At 35.8% G+C, this 17,723-nt stretch overlaps 1 protein-coding gene across 2 annotated transcripts; it reads left to right on the forward strand.

Moving 5' to 3' along the window:
• Positions 1–5,048: 5,048 nt before the first annotated feature.
• On the forward strand, positions 5,049–16,423 carry LOC127660042 (E3 ubiquitin-protein transferase MAEA). Of its 2 annotated transcripts, none has more exons than XM_052150096.1 (9): positions 5,049–5,157; positions 10,165–10,347; positions 10,512–10,715; positions 10,801–10,923; positions 11,169–11,245; positions 11,439–11,547; positions 11,689–11,822; positions 12,100–12,295; positions 12,430–16,423. In XM_052150096.1, exons 1-9 carry the CDS (start codon positions 5,089–5,091, stop codon positions 12,523–12,525), a joined length of 1,191 nt encoding a protein of 396 aa, XP_052006056.1. In that variant the 5' UTR covers positions 5,049–5,088; the 3' UTR covers positions 12,526–16,423. The 2 variants fall into 2 exon arrangements, with proteins under 2 accessions (XP_052006056.1, XP_052006057.1); XM_052150097.1 differs by lacking the exon at positions 5,049–5,157 and adding an exon at positions 5,238–5,769.
• The last annotated feature ends 1,300 nt before the right edge of the window (positions 16,424–17,723 follow it).

Here is a 17,723-nt window from a genome sequence, read left to right on the forward strand (position 1 = left end):
GATGCATTTTTACAAAGATCTAAACTCCAAAGTGATTCTGTTACAGAGTTTGAATGTGGTAAATTAACTATAATTTTTGGGATTTGCATAAAATTTGCGTAGTTAACAGGCTAATCCAAATGATACAATCTGTACAAAAGTAGTTTTTTTTATATTCATATTAAATGTACATTTTCTAAAAGATATATTTATATTATACAAATTATATATAAATGTATTGTTACATTTTGAATTCAAATTGAATTGATTAATTTGATCAAAGTAAACCCTATTATAATAACATGCCTCTTCTTCTGCTGTTTTGGTTGTTCATCTTTATTTCATCAACTGTATTGTGTCTATACAGTAACAGAGTAATAAATCAATTATTAAGTAAAAAAACAAAAACATGTATTCATTAAAGGAATGTTCCGGGTTCAGTACAAGTTCAGCCCAATCAGCAGCATTTGTGGCAAAAATTTATTTCGACTTGTTCCTTCTTTTCTTAAAAAAAAAGAAAAGATAAAATCGAGGTTACAGTAAGGCACTTACAATGAAATTGAATGGGGACAATTATTGGAGGGTTTAAAAACAGAAATGGGAAGCTTATAATTTTATATTGCATGCATTAAATCTTCTGTTAAAACTTGAATATTATTTGAGCTGTTAAGTTGTTTAAATTGTTATTTTTACAATCATTTTAGGGTTTGTTGGCATTACATCATCATGGTAAGTTGTAAAATTGGCTGTAACTTCACAGAAAAGGTTTGTAAGTGATTTTATCACACTAAAATCATGTTTACACGCATATCCTTTGTCTTGTGGCTATAGTATTTTAATGTTCAAAAATTGTCCCCATTATTGTAAGTGCCTCACTGTAACCTCGATTTTTGCTTTTTTTAAAGAAAAGGAGGGAGGAGTCGAAATACTTTTTTTTTGGTAATCAACATTATGACACAAATGCTGTCGATTGAGCTTAACTTTTATTGAACCCAGAATATATATTTAAAGGAACAATTCTCCCAAAAATGAACATTTGCTGATAATTTACTCACCCTCAGGCCATCCAAAATGTATCTGAGTTTCATTCTTCATCAAAAGAGAATTAACGATTTTTTAGGATTTAATTTCAGGCCTCCTCCTCTAAACAATGCAAGTGAATGTACTCCATTTTTTGACGGTCCAAAATGCATATTTAGGGTGCATCAAAATAATCTACATGACTCCAGTCGACAAATTAAGTTCTTCTGAACGCAAACAATTTATTATATTGAGAAACAAGACAATATTTCTATACTTTTTAACTACAAATGTTCTCTTCCGTACATCTCTGTGATGTGTACTCATGAGAGGGATGACGTAATCTCATTGGTAAGATCACGTGTCACATGGAGGAGGAGTCAGGAAGCGTGTCATTGTTTACAATGTTTTTTTTATTATCTGGAAATTATTTTTTATTTTATTTTATATTATATTGTTTTGAAATAGTTTTGGACTGTTTTGGTTTGTGAACAGTGCTTGGTCTGTGCTCTGTGCAAGTTTCTCTTGTAAACAATCGTTTCCTGCCACCTCTTCTCTGCCTGAGGGTGAGTAAATTATCAGCATATTTTCATGTTTTGGATGAACTATTCTTTTAAGTAAATTTTTTTTAAAGTGAAAGGAATATTCACACTAACATGGTGATAATTATTTTTATTTATTTTTTAAATCAGAAAACCATAGTATTTTTTATTATTATTACATAGATATATAAACACTAAGGTTTTTTTTCTGCTGGATAAGCCCGGCCAGAAGATTTTTACTTGCCCTGCAGGGGCGGACTGGCCTTCTGGAGAACTGGGACTTTTCCCGAAGGGCTGGCAGCGAAACGGGGCTGAATGGGCCGTGGTGGCCAAAAATTGCCGCCGCGATATGCCGAAGGAGGCAGCCTATGCCGAAATCAAGTCCTCCCCTGTTGCCCTGCCAACATTTTCCAATAAAAAGATACATTTTATTTTTAGCAATGTATTTTTGAATGTATATGTGAAGGAATAATATTTCTATTTTGCATTAAATTTTATGTTTTCTTAACATTAAACTAGTTTTGCTGGAAAACGATGTCATATGATGCAAAACATTACTGATTAATTTTTAATTTTCAACTCTTTCTTACTGATGTCTCCAAAACTATCACAAATACATTTTCCATTTTGACAAAACCTTCTCTAGCTCCAGCTAGATTTTGTTACCTTGGTGACCAGTTTAAATCAGTAGAACTTGCAACAAAAATGTTCAATACATCACAAATTCCAAACGTTTAAGTTTGCGAGGCATAAAAACACATTTAAGCGATCAATGAAAGTAACATTTAGTGATAACAAAGCATTGGCTCGAATAGGTAAGTGGAAATTCCATCAACTGGACTGAAACTATTTTATACTTGTTGTTGAGCAGTGTTGGATGTAATCTGACTACAAAGTAATTTGTTACTATAATATAATTGCTTTTGTAGTCAAAATTCAAAATGGTTGTAATAAGACTACAGTTAATGAGCGGAAAAGCAAAAACTATTCTGTGTTTTCAAAAGAAACTTAAAGTAATTTGTAATGTGATTACTTTGTCCATTAAGTAATCTAATTACCCTTACATTTTGGAGAATAAGTAATTTGTAGTGGATTACTATTTTTTTGTAAATTACCTAACACTGCTGTTGAGCTCTGCTAGGCCTTGAAGCAGAATGTAGGTAGTACCATAGTACATAAGTACGGTAATGATTCAGTACCATGTTATTACTGTCTAATAGTGTTATATCACTGTGCCACAGTACTTTTTGTAAGGGCAGTCTATTCATTAGGCAAAATGCTAAAAAAAAGACCAGGTATCTTAGAGTTGCACCCATTCAGTATTTTCCAGGATTGTTCCAGATTTTAGCCATCTGTACAGGAAAACAATATTCCATTTCAGGATGCAAAACGTCCCATATTTGTTATATTTTCTTGACACGTTCACACACATATGAGCCCTTGTTTATAAGCACACTATGCAAGGAGGAGAAACAAACATTCTTATTTGAATCATAAGAAAGATCAAATTTAGTGAACTGGTTTAATCAGATGATTGCATGTTTTGTTTTGTACTTTATACATAAACTCAGGAAAACTGCTTAGGAACAGAATAAGTAAATAATATGTTAAACCTGTACACACACACTATTTGTTTTTTTTACACATTTCATTTTCTTTAACAAAATAAAAGAAAAAGCTAAATATTTTAAGTTTTAATGAATTTTGTTCAAAAATTAAACAATTCATTTTGATGTAATTTTGTTATGAATTTGAACTGTCTCTTAAAAATAGGCTAAAATATATATTATTTGTAAAATTGTACATTTATTTGATTTCTTTTGGTTTAAATGTATAAATGATTTTTTTTTAACTTTATACAAAACATTATAGGCTACTTTCTGTATACATATTTATACATGTTCAGTGTGAACCATAAACTCAAAAAAACTGTTGACAGCATAAGTAAATAATACATTAAACTTTTACACACACACACACACACACACACACACACACACACACACACACACAATCAAACACAAACTTGTTTTTGTATATTTGTGGAGACTCTCCAGAGACATCCATGCATTTTATTGCATTTTTAAATTTTCCACAAAAAAAAAAAAAAAAAAAAACATAGTTTAGTATGTTTAATAAGTCATTTCCCTTGTGGGAAAAGCTGGCTGGGCCCCACAGGGTAGGTGATCACAGGATTTACTATCCTTGTGGGGACATTTTGTCCCCACAATGTAGTATAAACATGTACACACACACACACACACACACACACACACACACACACACACACACACAAAACACTAAATGTTTTTTTACACATTTTATTTTCTTTAACAAATAAAAGAAAAAAGCTAAATATTTTAAGTTTTATTTAATTTTGTTAAAAAAATATTTTTTATGTAATTATGTTATAAAAATTAAATTAGTCTCTTAACAATAGGCTGAAATACTGTATTGAGTGTATTGATGTTATTGTTTTATTGAATGATATGTTATATGGTAATCAGGGTTGGGAGGGTTACTTTTGAAATGTATTCCACTACAGATTACGGAATACACGCTGTAAAATGTAATTTGTAACGTATTCCGTTAGATTACTCAAGGCCAGTAACATATTCGAAATACTTGGATTACTTCTTCAGCACTGGTAGATTTTGGACTTTTTTTGACTATACAATCTCTGCCAGTACAGCAAGATAAAATACACATGTTAAAATTACATTCTCTGAAAAACCTAAATAACTTATGTAGTGTTGTTTTTAAAACAATACAAAGCAAATTGATCTTGTTTTAAGGATTTAAAAAATATTTTTACAGGAAAACAATAAAAATATTTTTTTTAATAAGAATATGATTTTTGCCCTAATATCAAAGGTCTTACTAGAGAAAAAGAAATTATGATCCAACGTGAATTTTCTTGATAAAAAATATGATCGTCCCTGGTAACGTGTGCGTATAAAATGGCTAGAAATAGCATTTTAGCTTAGAGTAAAGCTGAAAATTTACACAAGCCTTATTTCTATTTCTTCTGCTCCAAACTTACTTCAAACGTACTTCTCTGTCTGCTCGTATGAATGTAACGCATTATAAGAAAGTGTTTCACCGCTGTTCAAATGCACTTTGGATCGCATCATTTATATGTATAAATGTTTTCCATCTGAAAGGACTAAATATTAAATTAAACAAATGACAAATGATGAGTAATCAAAATACTTTTTATTCTAAATACCAATTATTTAAATTGTAACTAGTGGAATACAGTTACTTATATTTTGTATTTTACATACGAAATCTGTTACATGTATTCAGTTACTCCCCAACACTGGTGGTAATTTCCATATAAAACAAGGAGTAAACAATCATAAATATTTTTTATTTATTTTCGGCCATTGATCGATCAGGTGTCCAGGAATTTTACGGCACATTTCAAACGATTTTAGTCCCACCACACTAGGGGGCCGTAATGAGCAGTCTGATTACTTCAGCACACTGAAGGCCACTAACGAGAAGAAGATGAACTTGCGCTCCACAGTTTCCCCAATGCAAGATGGCGGTGCAGGAGACAGCGGCACAACTCTCTATGGCCCTAAAGGTGCAAGAATATCCAACTTTAAAGGTCTGTCAAGCTTTGCTATACATACTCTAAGCGTGCAACTGATCACATTTATTCTGAGCTATATGAACTTGATCATAGATGATCCAACTAACGAAAATGACCGATCAGATGGGAAGTATGTGGCTGTATTTAGACAGTTAACTGGTTAGCTCTATGGCTAGATAACTTAGCAAAACAAGTCCCAGACAAACAGATCCCACTGAAGTGAGCGCCAGCCGTCGAGCGATTCCTCGTTAACGACATCGCCTGTACAGGTATTCGGCGACAGGAGGGATATGTTGTGTAATGCCAGTCTAACCGAAGTCATCCTCGCAATTCGGGACATTCTTTAATTGATTAGAAACTATCATATTATTATACAGGGGTTCCCTTGTGTAACCAACGAGTAATGCAGTTTAAGGCAGATTAAGGGTTCATTAGCGAGGCGGATAGTGACACGAATCGGATCGGAATATATTGCTACTTCATTACCTCACCATCTATTAGATAACACTACTGCTTAGTTATATATACACTGGATTTGAACGCTGTCATCTGAAAATATGATGTCGTTAGATACTAATCGAATACCTGCTGGAGGAAATCATACATACGAGTGGTGATCATAGATCGGTAATCATGCGATTTATCCATTATACCAGGATCAGAATTCATTATGTTTTGTGGATCAGCTGTAATTTGTAGCTCAGGTGTATTCTCTCGGCTAGAGGGTTATTATTTAATGGATGGCACCTTTGTTCTCTGCGTCACAGATTTCCCCCTAATAAACACGATTGATGGCGTCGATTTGGATATATCCCTTCGTTTACCGATTGCTTTGATTATCTGATGATGAGTTGAGTGCTTTGTAATGTCATTAGTTAATGGATCTCCAGTGAAATGACGCTTGTTCATGTACACGCGTACAGAATGTCAATAATACATGGAGGTTCATTATTGTCAAGGGCATGTTGCATGTGTGCTTGCCTTGCAGCTTTGAGCATGATTTCCAGCAGCTTCGCTGGTTCTCTTGAGAGTGTGGCTTCTGGTGCTAAACCTCTAAACTTGTCATTGTCTCTTCTGTGCTAAATCATTGTTGTAGTGGTCGAGGAATAACAAAGAAAATGGATTGACCAGCTCTACTTTGAAAGCACTGATTGCGGTATTATTTAGAAGGGCCAAGGCACCTTTATTTGTACAAGCCAAAAATGTCATACTAGTGTAGTGGGAATAAATGTAATACAGTGTTAAAGCAATATATTTAATGGATTATTATTTTCAATGTTTGTAATACTGTTTGTAATTAATTCTGGCTATAGATATAAACTAGGGGTGGGTGATTTGACCAAAATCTTATATGACTATGTGAGTGAATTGTTATCACGATAACGATATATAATCACAATATAGTATGTTTTCTTCTTGAAAATCAACACAAAATATATAGTATGTTAAATATCTATGTTATAATGCTTATTTTTGGAAAATCCATTCAGTAAATGAAATAATTTATATATGAACACTCCTTACTCTTATATAATTTTCTCTATATTTTAAACTTTTTTTTTTTTCTTATTTTTTCTTTTTCTCTCCAATTTGGAATTCCTACTGCGCTTTAAGTCCTCGTGGTGGCATGGTGATTCGCCTCAATTCGGGTGGTGGAGGACGAATCTCATTTGCCTAAGCATCTGAGACCGTCAATCCAATCATGTTACCACGGAGACTTAGTGCGTGTGGAGGCTTCATGCTATTCTCCGCTCCATCCATGCACAACTCACCATACTCCACCGAGAGCGTGAACCACATTATGGCGACCACGAGGAGGTTAACCCAACTCTACCCACCCTAGCAACCAGGCCAATTGGTTGCTTAGGAAGCCTGACTGGATTCACTCAGCACACCCTGGATTTGAACTTGCGACTGCTGGTGTGGTAGTCAGCATCTTTACTTGCTGAGCTACCCAGGCCCCTCTATATTTGAAACTTGGTTTTAAATCAAGCTTACCATAATGCTTAATTTCAAGTTGTTGACCAATACTATAATTATTATAAACTTTCCTAATGAAACACAAGATTTTCTCACAGCAATGCAACAAAGAAAATAATACATGAGTTAAAAAAATACCCAACTAACAAATAACACTGCAGGTTGTTAAAAAATGTAAAAATATGTACACTTCTTGCAGAAAATGAATAGCAAATAAATAAAAACAGCGTGACAGCATGTGCAAAGCCCTTCCCACTGATAGATAGATATGTACATATAGCGATATACACAATATAGCAAAATCTCTATCGACTGACACTTTATCGTCGCCACAATATTGTCATATCGGCCAGCCCTAGTATGAACAAAAGTTTTAAGTTTTAATTTTAATAATGATCAAGGATATTGTTAGATTTAAATGTATTAAGACTGACTGATTAATCTAAATAAATTGAAATTCATGCGAGTTGCGCTCCGGAGACTGCTCAAATTTCTGCCGTGCCACGGAGTCGTAGCGGTGTGCATAACTTCATTGAAATCAAAGTTTAGAATGTACCATGCCGTCTACCAGACGCATCCGGTGTATGACCCACTTCAGTCTATCACTCAAAGCCTCATTTTCATTCTCGTCAAAAATCAAAGATGCCGCTACTGTGAATAAGGTCTATTGGTTGGCCAAACAGATTGTATCATCCCAAACTCGTGCCACTGGTTGAGCTTATTTTATAATGTTGGGATGGTCAAACAAAAAGAGCAATGTTTGGAGACTGTCACAGTGTTAATACTGTTTGAGGGAATCAAACTACGAAAATCTGTAATAACATCTTTGATTTATTTAGGATTTGTATCCATTATAAAACATCTGTATAGTGCATTGAAAATGTAGATGGTAATCAAGACTAGAATACTTGCTCTAGTTCTACGGTGGCTGATTGACTGAACAAAATGGACTTTCAGAGAAAAGATTGAAGGTGTATTTATCTCTGCTTTTTCCACAGCTGCAGTACAGCCACTCCTTCTGGCCTAATGATCATGTCCACTTCTCTGACCTTTTTTGCAAATGGATGCCTCTAATGAACACAGTGCTCTGTTGTTAGACTTAGAAAAATGCCTTACTTATGCCAATTGGAGGACAGGGATTAGGGTTAGGACAAACTAATTGGGAAATCTTTCAAAGGCAGGGAGTATAGAATCTATATATAAGAAATATAAGGCAGTAAAGGGTCAGTAGCACTAAGGTTGAATGTGGTGCATTGTAATAAATACAAGTAGGCAATTCCATAGTAGACCGTGACCATACAGTAAAGTGACAGTTTGTGCTATTTAAGAGTAAATCAATAGTAAAAAAAAAATAGAATAGAAACAAGCAACAACATAGCAGAAAAAGTGTGTATAAAGGATTGTAGCTACATCCACATAAAACATAAATAAATATGGTCAGATTTGTTCATTAAAGTAGATCAGTCTTTTGTCACTGTGTGCTTAATCCTAAAGAGAAGGATTTGTTTTAGTCTTTACTGTAGCCTCATAAAACGCTTTTATCATTTATATACTGTACTTTTCAGTAGAGATGTTCGGATACAGATACTGGAATCTAAATCTGGTCCGATACTGCATTCATGTACTTGTACTCGTACTCTTAAAAATGCTCAGATACCAAAAACCGATACCATCTGACATACGAATGCCATTACGTAAACATTCAGAACACAAATTAAAATCACGTTATGTCCTAGTGTGTTAATTTATCTGCAAAGGCTGTGATTTAGCCTAATGAGATAAATACATAGTTTCCATGTGCAGCATGCTTTAAAGTAAATCGATTTTAAGAATGTATGACTGTAAATGTGAAGCCTTGTTTGTAGCAGACGACAGCGAGCTGAGTGCTTATTCTATATATAGCGCGCAGCGCGTACAGACTTCATACTGTATTAATTTGAATGAAATCGGTTTAATAAATGCACTGGTTCACCTAGTGACTTGCTTTTATGGAGGTGAGAAGCTACTGTCAAAAATACACAAACGGATTCACTCCAAATTAAAAGCTTCTGCCAAAAAAAGAGAGCTCCATTTAAATGGAAAAAACAAAAATCAGTACTGTATATAGTTAAATAATATTCACTGTTATGCGACTACTACTACTATTAATAAGAAATCAATAATTATTATCATCTGCCATGCTCTTTTGTGCAGCACATTATTTGATAAAAATAATAAAAATAAGACCAATTTATGTTGAAAATGAAATGTTCTATTTTCATTGGATTACAGATTTTTATTTTATATAATAATAATAAAAAAATAACATGTATCCCCTTTTCTCCCAATTTGGAATGCAATTCTCACAATTCCCACTACTTAGTAGGTCCTTGTGGTGGCGCAGTTACTCAGCTCAATCCGGATGGCAGAGGATAAGTTTTATCACATCTTATCACGTGGCTCGTTGTGCATGACACTGCAGAGACTACCAGAATGTAGAGGCACATGCTACTCTCCACGAGACACGCGCCCCATTGAGAGCGAGAACCACTCATCGCGACCACGAGGAGGCTACCCCATCTGACTCTACCCTCCCTAGCAACCGGGCCAGTTTGGTTGCTTAGTAGACATGTCTGGATTCATTTACCAGGGGTGGTAGTCAGCATCAATACACGCTGGATTACAGCTGGATTACAGTTTTAATTAATTAATTTAAACTCAGTTTTTTATGATAAAATTAAATGTTTATGGCATTCAGAAAAAATAAAGCAAAAAACTAAAAAACGGGATTGTATCAGCTAATACTAAAAATGAAGTATCGATACTCGTACTCGCTTTCCAAAAAATGGAAACAGGACATCCCTACTTTTCATATGCATAACATTGAATGACGCTCTGGGGTAGGAATGATCAATATGATGGATGAGATGGTTTGTATTGTGGTAATCCCATGCTGTTAATAAGATGTTTCAAACCATCACAACAGAAAGTCTTTGTGTCGGCTACCGGAAATTGTGTTACCCAAGTAATGAAATACAAAATATTGTTTATGCACTTTTATAGGTTCCTTATGAAACCTTAAACAAGCGCTTTAGAGCGGCTCAGAAGAACATCGACCGGGAGACCAGTCACGTGACGATGGTTGTGGCAGAACTGGAGAAAACCCTCAGTAGTTTTCCAGTGGTAGATACTGTGGTCTCTCTTCTGGATGGAGTTGTTGAGAAGCTCAGCGCCCTTAAGAGAAAAGTATGCAGATAACATCACTTTTGCAATGTAGTCTCTCCGGATTTGTATGGTATAAATTATGACATTTCTATAATCGCCCCCAATTGCTATGTTTGTTGAATTCATTAAGTTTAACAATATTTCCGCTGTTTACACCAGACATTGATGGAGTTTTTATCTAATAGGCAGCAGAGTCTATACAAGCAGAGGATGAGAGCGCTAAGCTATGTAAGCGACGCATAGAGCACCTGAAGGAACATAGCAGTGACCAGCCAGCTATCGTCAATGTCTGGAAGAAGAAGCGCATGGATCGCATGATGGTGGAACACTTACTACGCTGTGGCTATTACAACACTGCAGTCAAGCTAGCCAGACAAAGTGGTATTGAGGTGCGTCTCCACTTTTCCTTTGCTGTGTGTATGTGGAAACATCAGGCTTGGGCTATTTTTCATGTGCCGTGTTTTGTTGTCCTAGGATTTGGTCAACATAGAAATGTTTCTTACTGCAAAAGAAGTTGAGGAATCACTGGAACGACAGGAAACGGCTACCTGTCTCGCTTGGTGCCATGACAACAAGTCTCGCCTACGAAAAATGAAAGTAAGACATTTGGTTCCGCAAAGTGCCCAAGTCCATTTTTTACCAACTGCTGCGTTTAAATATTTACTTGAATTTGATTTACAATTATGGAGCCAAAATAAGTAAGTATTTATATTCCTTGCCGTCTACGGAATGTTTTCATTTGTTTAACATTGCAGAGATGTTTTCTCAAATAGGCTGAAGACAAATATAATTTGAAAAGTCAAGTTTTTTTCAATTTTGTTAAAATATGTTCCTGTTCTCAGAGCTGTTTGGAGTTCAGTTTAAGGATCCAGGAATTTATTGAACTCATTCGACAAAACAAACGCATGGATGCAGTAAGGTAAGAGAATTTGCATGGGTATTTGTGTACGTTATAGATATGTGTCTGTGTTTGAAACCTGTTTTTTTGCTTTGTCGCTATAAAACAAAAAAGTTTATTTTCCCATTCCAAGTCTGCCTGAATTATTGCAATTTATGGTTCAGCATGTATATAAATCATGGCTAATGGCAAATAACATTTATTCCTTTTTCAGACATGCACGCAAACACTTCAGCCAAGCTGAAGGAGGACAGTTGGACGAGGTACGGCAGGTGATGGGTATGCTGGCTTTTCCCTCTGACACGCACATCTCACCGTATAAGGTAAATACAATATTCGTTCTGTAATATCTGAAATGTATCTTCTACTTTAAGGAATTGTTTTGAAATTAATTTATATTTATAAAGGCTGTCCAGGCTAGTAAAGTTCAATGGTCCATAACACTTTTTTAACTTCTCCCCCAGGATCTTTTGGATCCAGCTCGTTGGAAAATGCTGATCCAGCAGTTCAGATTTGACAACTACAGATTACACCAGCTGGGGAACAACTCTGTGTTTACCATTACCCTGCAGGCAGGGCTGTCTGCCATCAAAACCCCGTATCTTCTTTGCAGTAATGTTGACTACCCTTTGGGTTTTCAGGTTATGTGTCCAGCAGATCATTTATTGTACTCATGGATTTTGTATTATGCATTATGCTACGATATGCATAACATTAACTGTTTCAATATCGGTACTGGTGTAATTTTTGCAGGATGAAAATTGACACCAGGGTCATGATTTTAAATGACTATACTTTGTCCTTCAATCAAATTAAAATCTTGTTGATTTAATAATATTGCTGAAAAGTTGTGCACCTTAATTCCAAGTTTACAGGCAGTGTTATAAAGAGGATGGTACTTCCAAAAACCCAGACTGCCCTGTCTGTAGCAAGTCACTGAACAAATTGGCTCAACCTCTTCCCATGGCCCACTGTGCAAACTCACGGCTGGTGTGCAAAATATCTGGGGAAGTCATGAATGAGAATAACCCACCCATGATGCTGCCTAATGGCTATGTGTATGGTTACAGTGTGAGTAGCTGCATTCATGTTAGAGTTAGCTATGATTCTTTGAGTCTTTGTTTTAAGTGTTCAGTGCAGTTTAGAATGCATTGTTTGTGTATATATTGTCATTAACATTTCTTTCCTTTCACTCTGATCTTCAGTCTCTATTGTCCATTCGTCAAGATGACAAGGTGGTATGCCCCAGAACCAAAGAGGTTTTCAACTTTTCCCAGGCCGAGAAGGTTTATATTATGTGATGGGAGCTCCACATAAGTTTTGGAACGTAAAATTGTGGCGCCATCGAAGGTGGGGTGAATCTCAAGCTGACGCCATTTGTCCAAGGGCTTCAGTCCTCCTGCCCTTTGTTCCATGCGAACAAATCTAATTTGACAAAATGCCCTCATCCTCAACTGGCCTACAAGACCTACACTGAATGGATGGTTCAGAATGGAGTTGCCCTGCGCTAATCCGGACAGTTATGACAAGCAAAGATTGTTGTTTGTTTTTAAAAGGATTGATATTTTGGCATTTATTTACCTGGATTCTTGAGAGTAGTGTAAAACAGTGAACACGGCTCCATATCACCTTATCTCCAAATGCTTCTGCCTTGTAGTGTGTAAACAATATGAATTGTTCATTGTTGTTGTTTTTTTTTAACAAGGGCACCCATTTAGGTCATTGTTTTTTAGAAAGATTGTGAGTGGGTAGTTGTAGAGAACACACTCTGATGCGTTTGCACCTGTGAAATCTGTGACCACATACATTTATGTTGAAGTGATATTAATGTGTTTGATGGACATCCTCACATTCTGAGGTAACCTGTAAGAAAATGTTGTAGCATCAATAGCAATACTTCTCTTTATCACAACTCAGTAGATGTTTGGACTAGAAAGACATTACAGTGTTTGTTTTTGTTTTTTATTAAAGACTTACATTAGTTTACATTTTACAGTGCATACCATATGGAATTGTTATGAATACCATCATCATCCATCGTAAAATAAAATTAATTTTTTTTGTATGACCAAAGTCTGTTTAGGACAAGTGTGCAAGATTGAATTTTTTAAGATATTCCTAGTTCTCTTTTTTTTTTTTCTGACCGTGGATTGGTATTAGAAAGCTGTATAACAATGTTGTTAATGACTTCATGCTGCATTTAGTGATGTTTTGTGACTACAGGTTCAATAGTAAATTTAAATAAAGCAGTTTGGTTGGTTTTTGAATCTATAGGTAGATTCAAATCTTGCAGCTTGATTTTACAAGGACTTAAGGTCTTTACCCCCCCACACAAATCAGTTATGTATCTTTTAGAGATATAAACTTGTATTGAGCACAATTTTCAGAGCATTTTCCTGAACCCGAAAAGTCTCTGGTTTCACAGGATCAACAGCAGGTAATCATTGAGGGGGACCTACTGTACACGAGGCTCTTTTAGTTTAAACTTTAAGTACACCGACATGATCCTCCTTTTTGGTAATGACTCCCTAGATGTGTGTTTAATTGTAATTGTGGAAACTTAATTAGAAACTGTCCATGCATGTCTATGTTGGTAGGGTAGGTGGGTTCTTCATGTCCAATTGCCAATAAAGATGGATTTGATTATGGATTGCGTTGTCTTCAATAAAAGCACAGAATTGTTTAACTCCAAATGTCAAAAACAGAACATTTCTTCCAAGTTCACAATAAAGTAAAAAAAGAACAGTTAATACTTATTACGTAACTTAGTTTTTTTTTTTTTGTGGTATTGAATGTATCTTGTAGTTCTCATGACTTGTTTAAATAAAATGAATTCCATATTGAATAAGATATGCAGTGTTATTTGACCGGATGCTCCGCGTCATGACTGAGTGACACCTCGCGCAGCAAGAGCGGGAATTTTTAGATGTTCTTCCAACGGTAATTTTGCCTCAGCTCAGGTTAGCCTAATAACTACTACATCTTGGAAAATATGGAACATAAATACAGAATTTACACTGTATCGCCGTCTTGCTTACAAACTATAATGACTAATTAAACAGCATAACTTGTCTGTCATAATTAAATAATTTCTGAGTAGAAGTCTCTAGTACCGAGCTAATGAGTTGAATCAAGTGTTATTGATTAGGGAGATATCTGAAATGTGTAGTGTTGGGGCGCCTTCTGGAACAGGATATAAAGGGAACCACTAGCTGAAGCTCTTGAGTTGAATCCATTTGAGAAAGCTATTCTCTTGCAAATTAAAAATCATCTAATGCATATCCAATTAACATACTTTGATGTATAACATTATGCTTACTTTTATAGATGAGGTTGAAGTGGAACAATATGACCCGTTTCTTTATCCCCCTCACGAATGTGGGTGCTCAGATGCGAAACTGTCAGTTGTTCTACAACGTGGGCAAAGTTCTCAAGCTCAGCTGGCTTAAAAACAAGACAAACGAAGTGAGCCATTTATCTTTGTTATCTTTAATGTTATATTCTTTTATTTGAGGTTCAAGTGATATAACATCTGATGGATCTTTAAACAGGATGTTAAAGCAATATTTGCCTTGCTTTTGCCCATGCATAGAGAACAACGACTTTGTTACTCTACAGGAAATACTAGTGAGGGTAGTGATGAAAAGGCCTGTTAGCTAAAATGCCCTCTGATATAAATTTGAGAGGATTATGTTACTTTTTCATAAAACCTGTTGTTAGATGGATGCAAATGTTGGTGACTATGATGGCTATACTGCCATGCACAGAACTTGTGAAAAGAGTAAGAGCAATATGGTAAATGATTTACTGTCTAGTGGAGCAACAAGCCAACTGGAAAACCGCTTTGGTTGCACACCCTTGCACCTTGCCATAAAAAAACAAGTACGTATTTTTTAATCCCTCAAATAGTGTTTCCACAGGTTTTAAGTAATAAATCAATAAATCAACAATAAATCATGTTAATTTTTGAGTGTAAATAACTTGTATTTCATGTGCCAGGTACTTTGACCTGATTACGATTTTAAGATTAAAAAGGTGCCACTGTAGCTCTTAAGCCTATGCGAATCGGCATGGATCTTATCAAGTAAGTCTTTCAAACTTAAAATAAATGTGTACATCCATTGTAGACATTTGCACGAGGCTCTCCGTTATAATTTAGGGCAGTCCGGCCTACAGACTATCAGCTTTTGCATGCATGGTTTAGCTGGAGTGATCATGAACCAGGGTGATTATAATGGACAGACTGCTTTACATGTGGCAGTGAAGAAGTGGCATAAGAACATGGTGGCCAAATTCTTGAGTATGGAGATTCCCCACGGGTATAATAAATGTAGATGCAATTATGTATATTTTACATTTCTGTCAACATATTTTTCAAAATTAATAAAATTCTTCAGATACTGTCTGTAACATGTATAATTTGTCTTTTCCCAATCTGAAGAGGGATGTGTGGGAAAGGACAAGAGGTCGACCGATTAATCGGCCGGCCGATTAATCGGCCGATTTTTTGCATTTTTTACATAATCGGCATCGGCCAATATCCACGCATATCAAGCCGATTATTAGGCAGGCGCATCTGTGGGCAGCCTAGTGTTGTTGTGGAACACGTGTTCGACGCACACTGCCCCTAGAGTCATTTTCCAGCAGAGTGAGCAGACCTCATCCAGTGCCTAAGGAAGGAGCTAAGTTCCTTGGAGAAAACAGTAAGGGTTAAATTTGTATAACTTCTTTAGATTTAATTAAAAACTTTTGATACGTTACTGCCAACTTCAAGAAAAAACGTGACAAACGCGATAGTTGACATGACGTTCGGCTACTTTGGATATTGATAGCGTAGTTGAAGTTGCATTATCACATCAGAAGGGTTGCTATCATGTCACAATAAGCAAGCAAGAATTTTGCAATTACAGACAGTGAATCTGAGACTTTTATTTGTTCTGTTTGTGTGTCTTATATTTGAGAGGGTTGTCACTCAATGCAGATAAATAAGTAATAAAAATATACCAACGCAGTATTGAAGGACCGGCTTTGGTAAGCTCGGACGTTACCGGTTCTGCTGTCGGTACTGGAGAAATTAAGAAAATACATTCTTTATTGCTATAAAGAGAAAGTTATTTTATATCGCCAGCCATTTCTATGTATAATAATATGAAACCATTTGTCTGTGATGCAATTTAGCTATTCGCAGTCAGAGAGAGAGAGAGAGAGACTCAGCTCACGCGGTGCCACAGCGAGCACAAAAGCGAGCCCAACACGAGCCCAGCATAATGAGTAACAGAACTAAACATTCAAACATAGCCTGGTTTAGATATGTGATTATTAGTCTGATTTTATTTTAGATTTCGCCTTCCAAAGATTATAAAAAGAATATTTATACATAAGCCGCATTCTGTCTAGCACAACTTCCTTCCCTTCACAGCGGTGCACTGACATTTCTCCCTAAAACTCAAACTTAACGTCAGAATCAGCACGATCGCTGATTGTTGTAAAATGCAGTCTAGCTACTGTTGCTAAATTGCGGGACGCGTTTAATAATAAAAATCTGAACTCGGTCTTAAAGGGTAACTAAACACCTGCTCAGAGTCTGACTCCACCCACTAGAAATATTTGAAAATGCTGGAAAAGTGGGCAGACCCCGGCGGGGATAGAGGGAACGAACCGAGTGCGGGGCTGAGCGGGAGGGCACCTGAGGCGTGGTGGCGGATAATTGACAGCCTGTCAGACTCTATGTTATTATTATTCCTCACACGGTCGTAAGACGACATGTACATGAATCTGGCGTGGTGAGCTGGAACCTGCTTACGTCAGCTGTCACCGCTTACGTCACGAAGTACCGCAACAGCCAATAGGAAAATTCAACTGCAGTAGCCACCATTCAACCTGAAGAGGGCAGTACTCAGACGTTTTTACACCATATATTGTAGAATTAAAACACTTTATACACAAATGTCAAAAAAATTACTTGAATCAATGACCAGTACTAATAAAGCCCCATGCTTACAGATCATTAACTAAAAAAAGTTGGTTTAGGGTTTAGTTACCCTTTAAAGGGGAAGCTGTCTATTAAACGTGTGACGATTGAGCCACTGCGAATCAAACAACAAAAGGCAAAGAGAAAATCACTTACAGCTCTTGAATGAATTAACTTCTGCATTAATAAGGATTAATCTATCTATGATAAACTATGCAGTGTTATTTTACAATTGATTACTTTATTAGATTTCGTTTTAGACCACACCTGAACAGTAATGTTAGTAGACCTTCCTGAAATAAAATTTTATATATATATATATATATATATATATATATATATATATATATATATATATACAAAAGAACCGTTAAGAATACCGTTAAAGTACCGAATCGATAAGCAGTATCGGTAAGATAGTAATACCATTAAAACCTTAACGATAACCACCCCTAGTTATGCCTGTGCTTCTCTTGGATGCTCTGAATATAGGATTACGTGTCTGGATTGCCCCTTAATTAAAGCTGC

The sequence above is a fragment of the Xyrauchen texanus genome, chromosome 19 (genome assembly GCF_025860055.1).
Source record: "Xyrauchen texanus isolate HMW12.3.18 chromosome 19, RBS_HiC_50CHRs, whole genome shotgun sequence".
Classification (NCBI taxonomy): Eukaryota; Metazoa; Chordata; class Actinopteri; order Cypriniformes; family Catostomidae; genus Xyrauchen; species Xyrauchen texanus.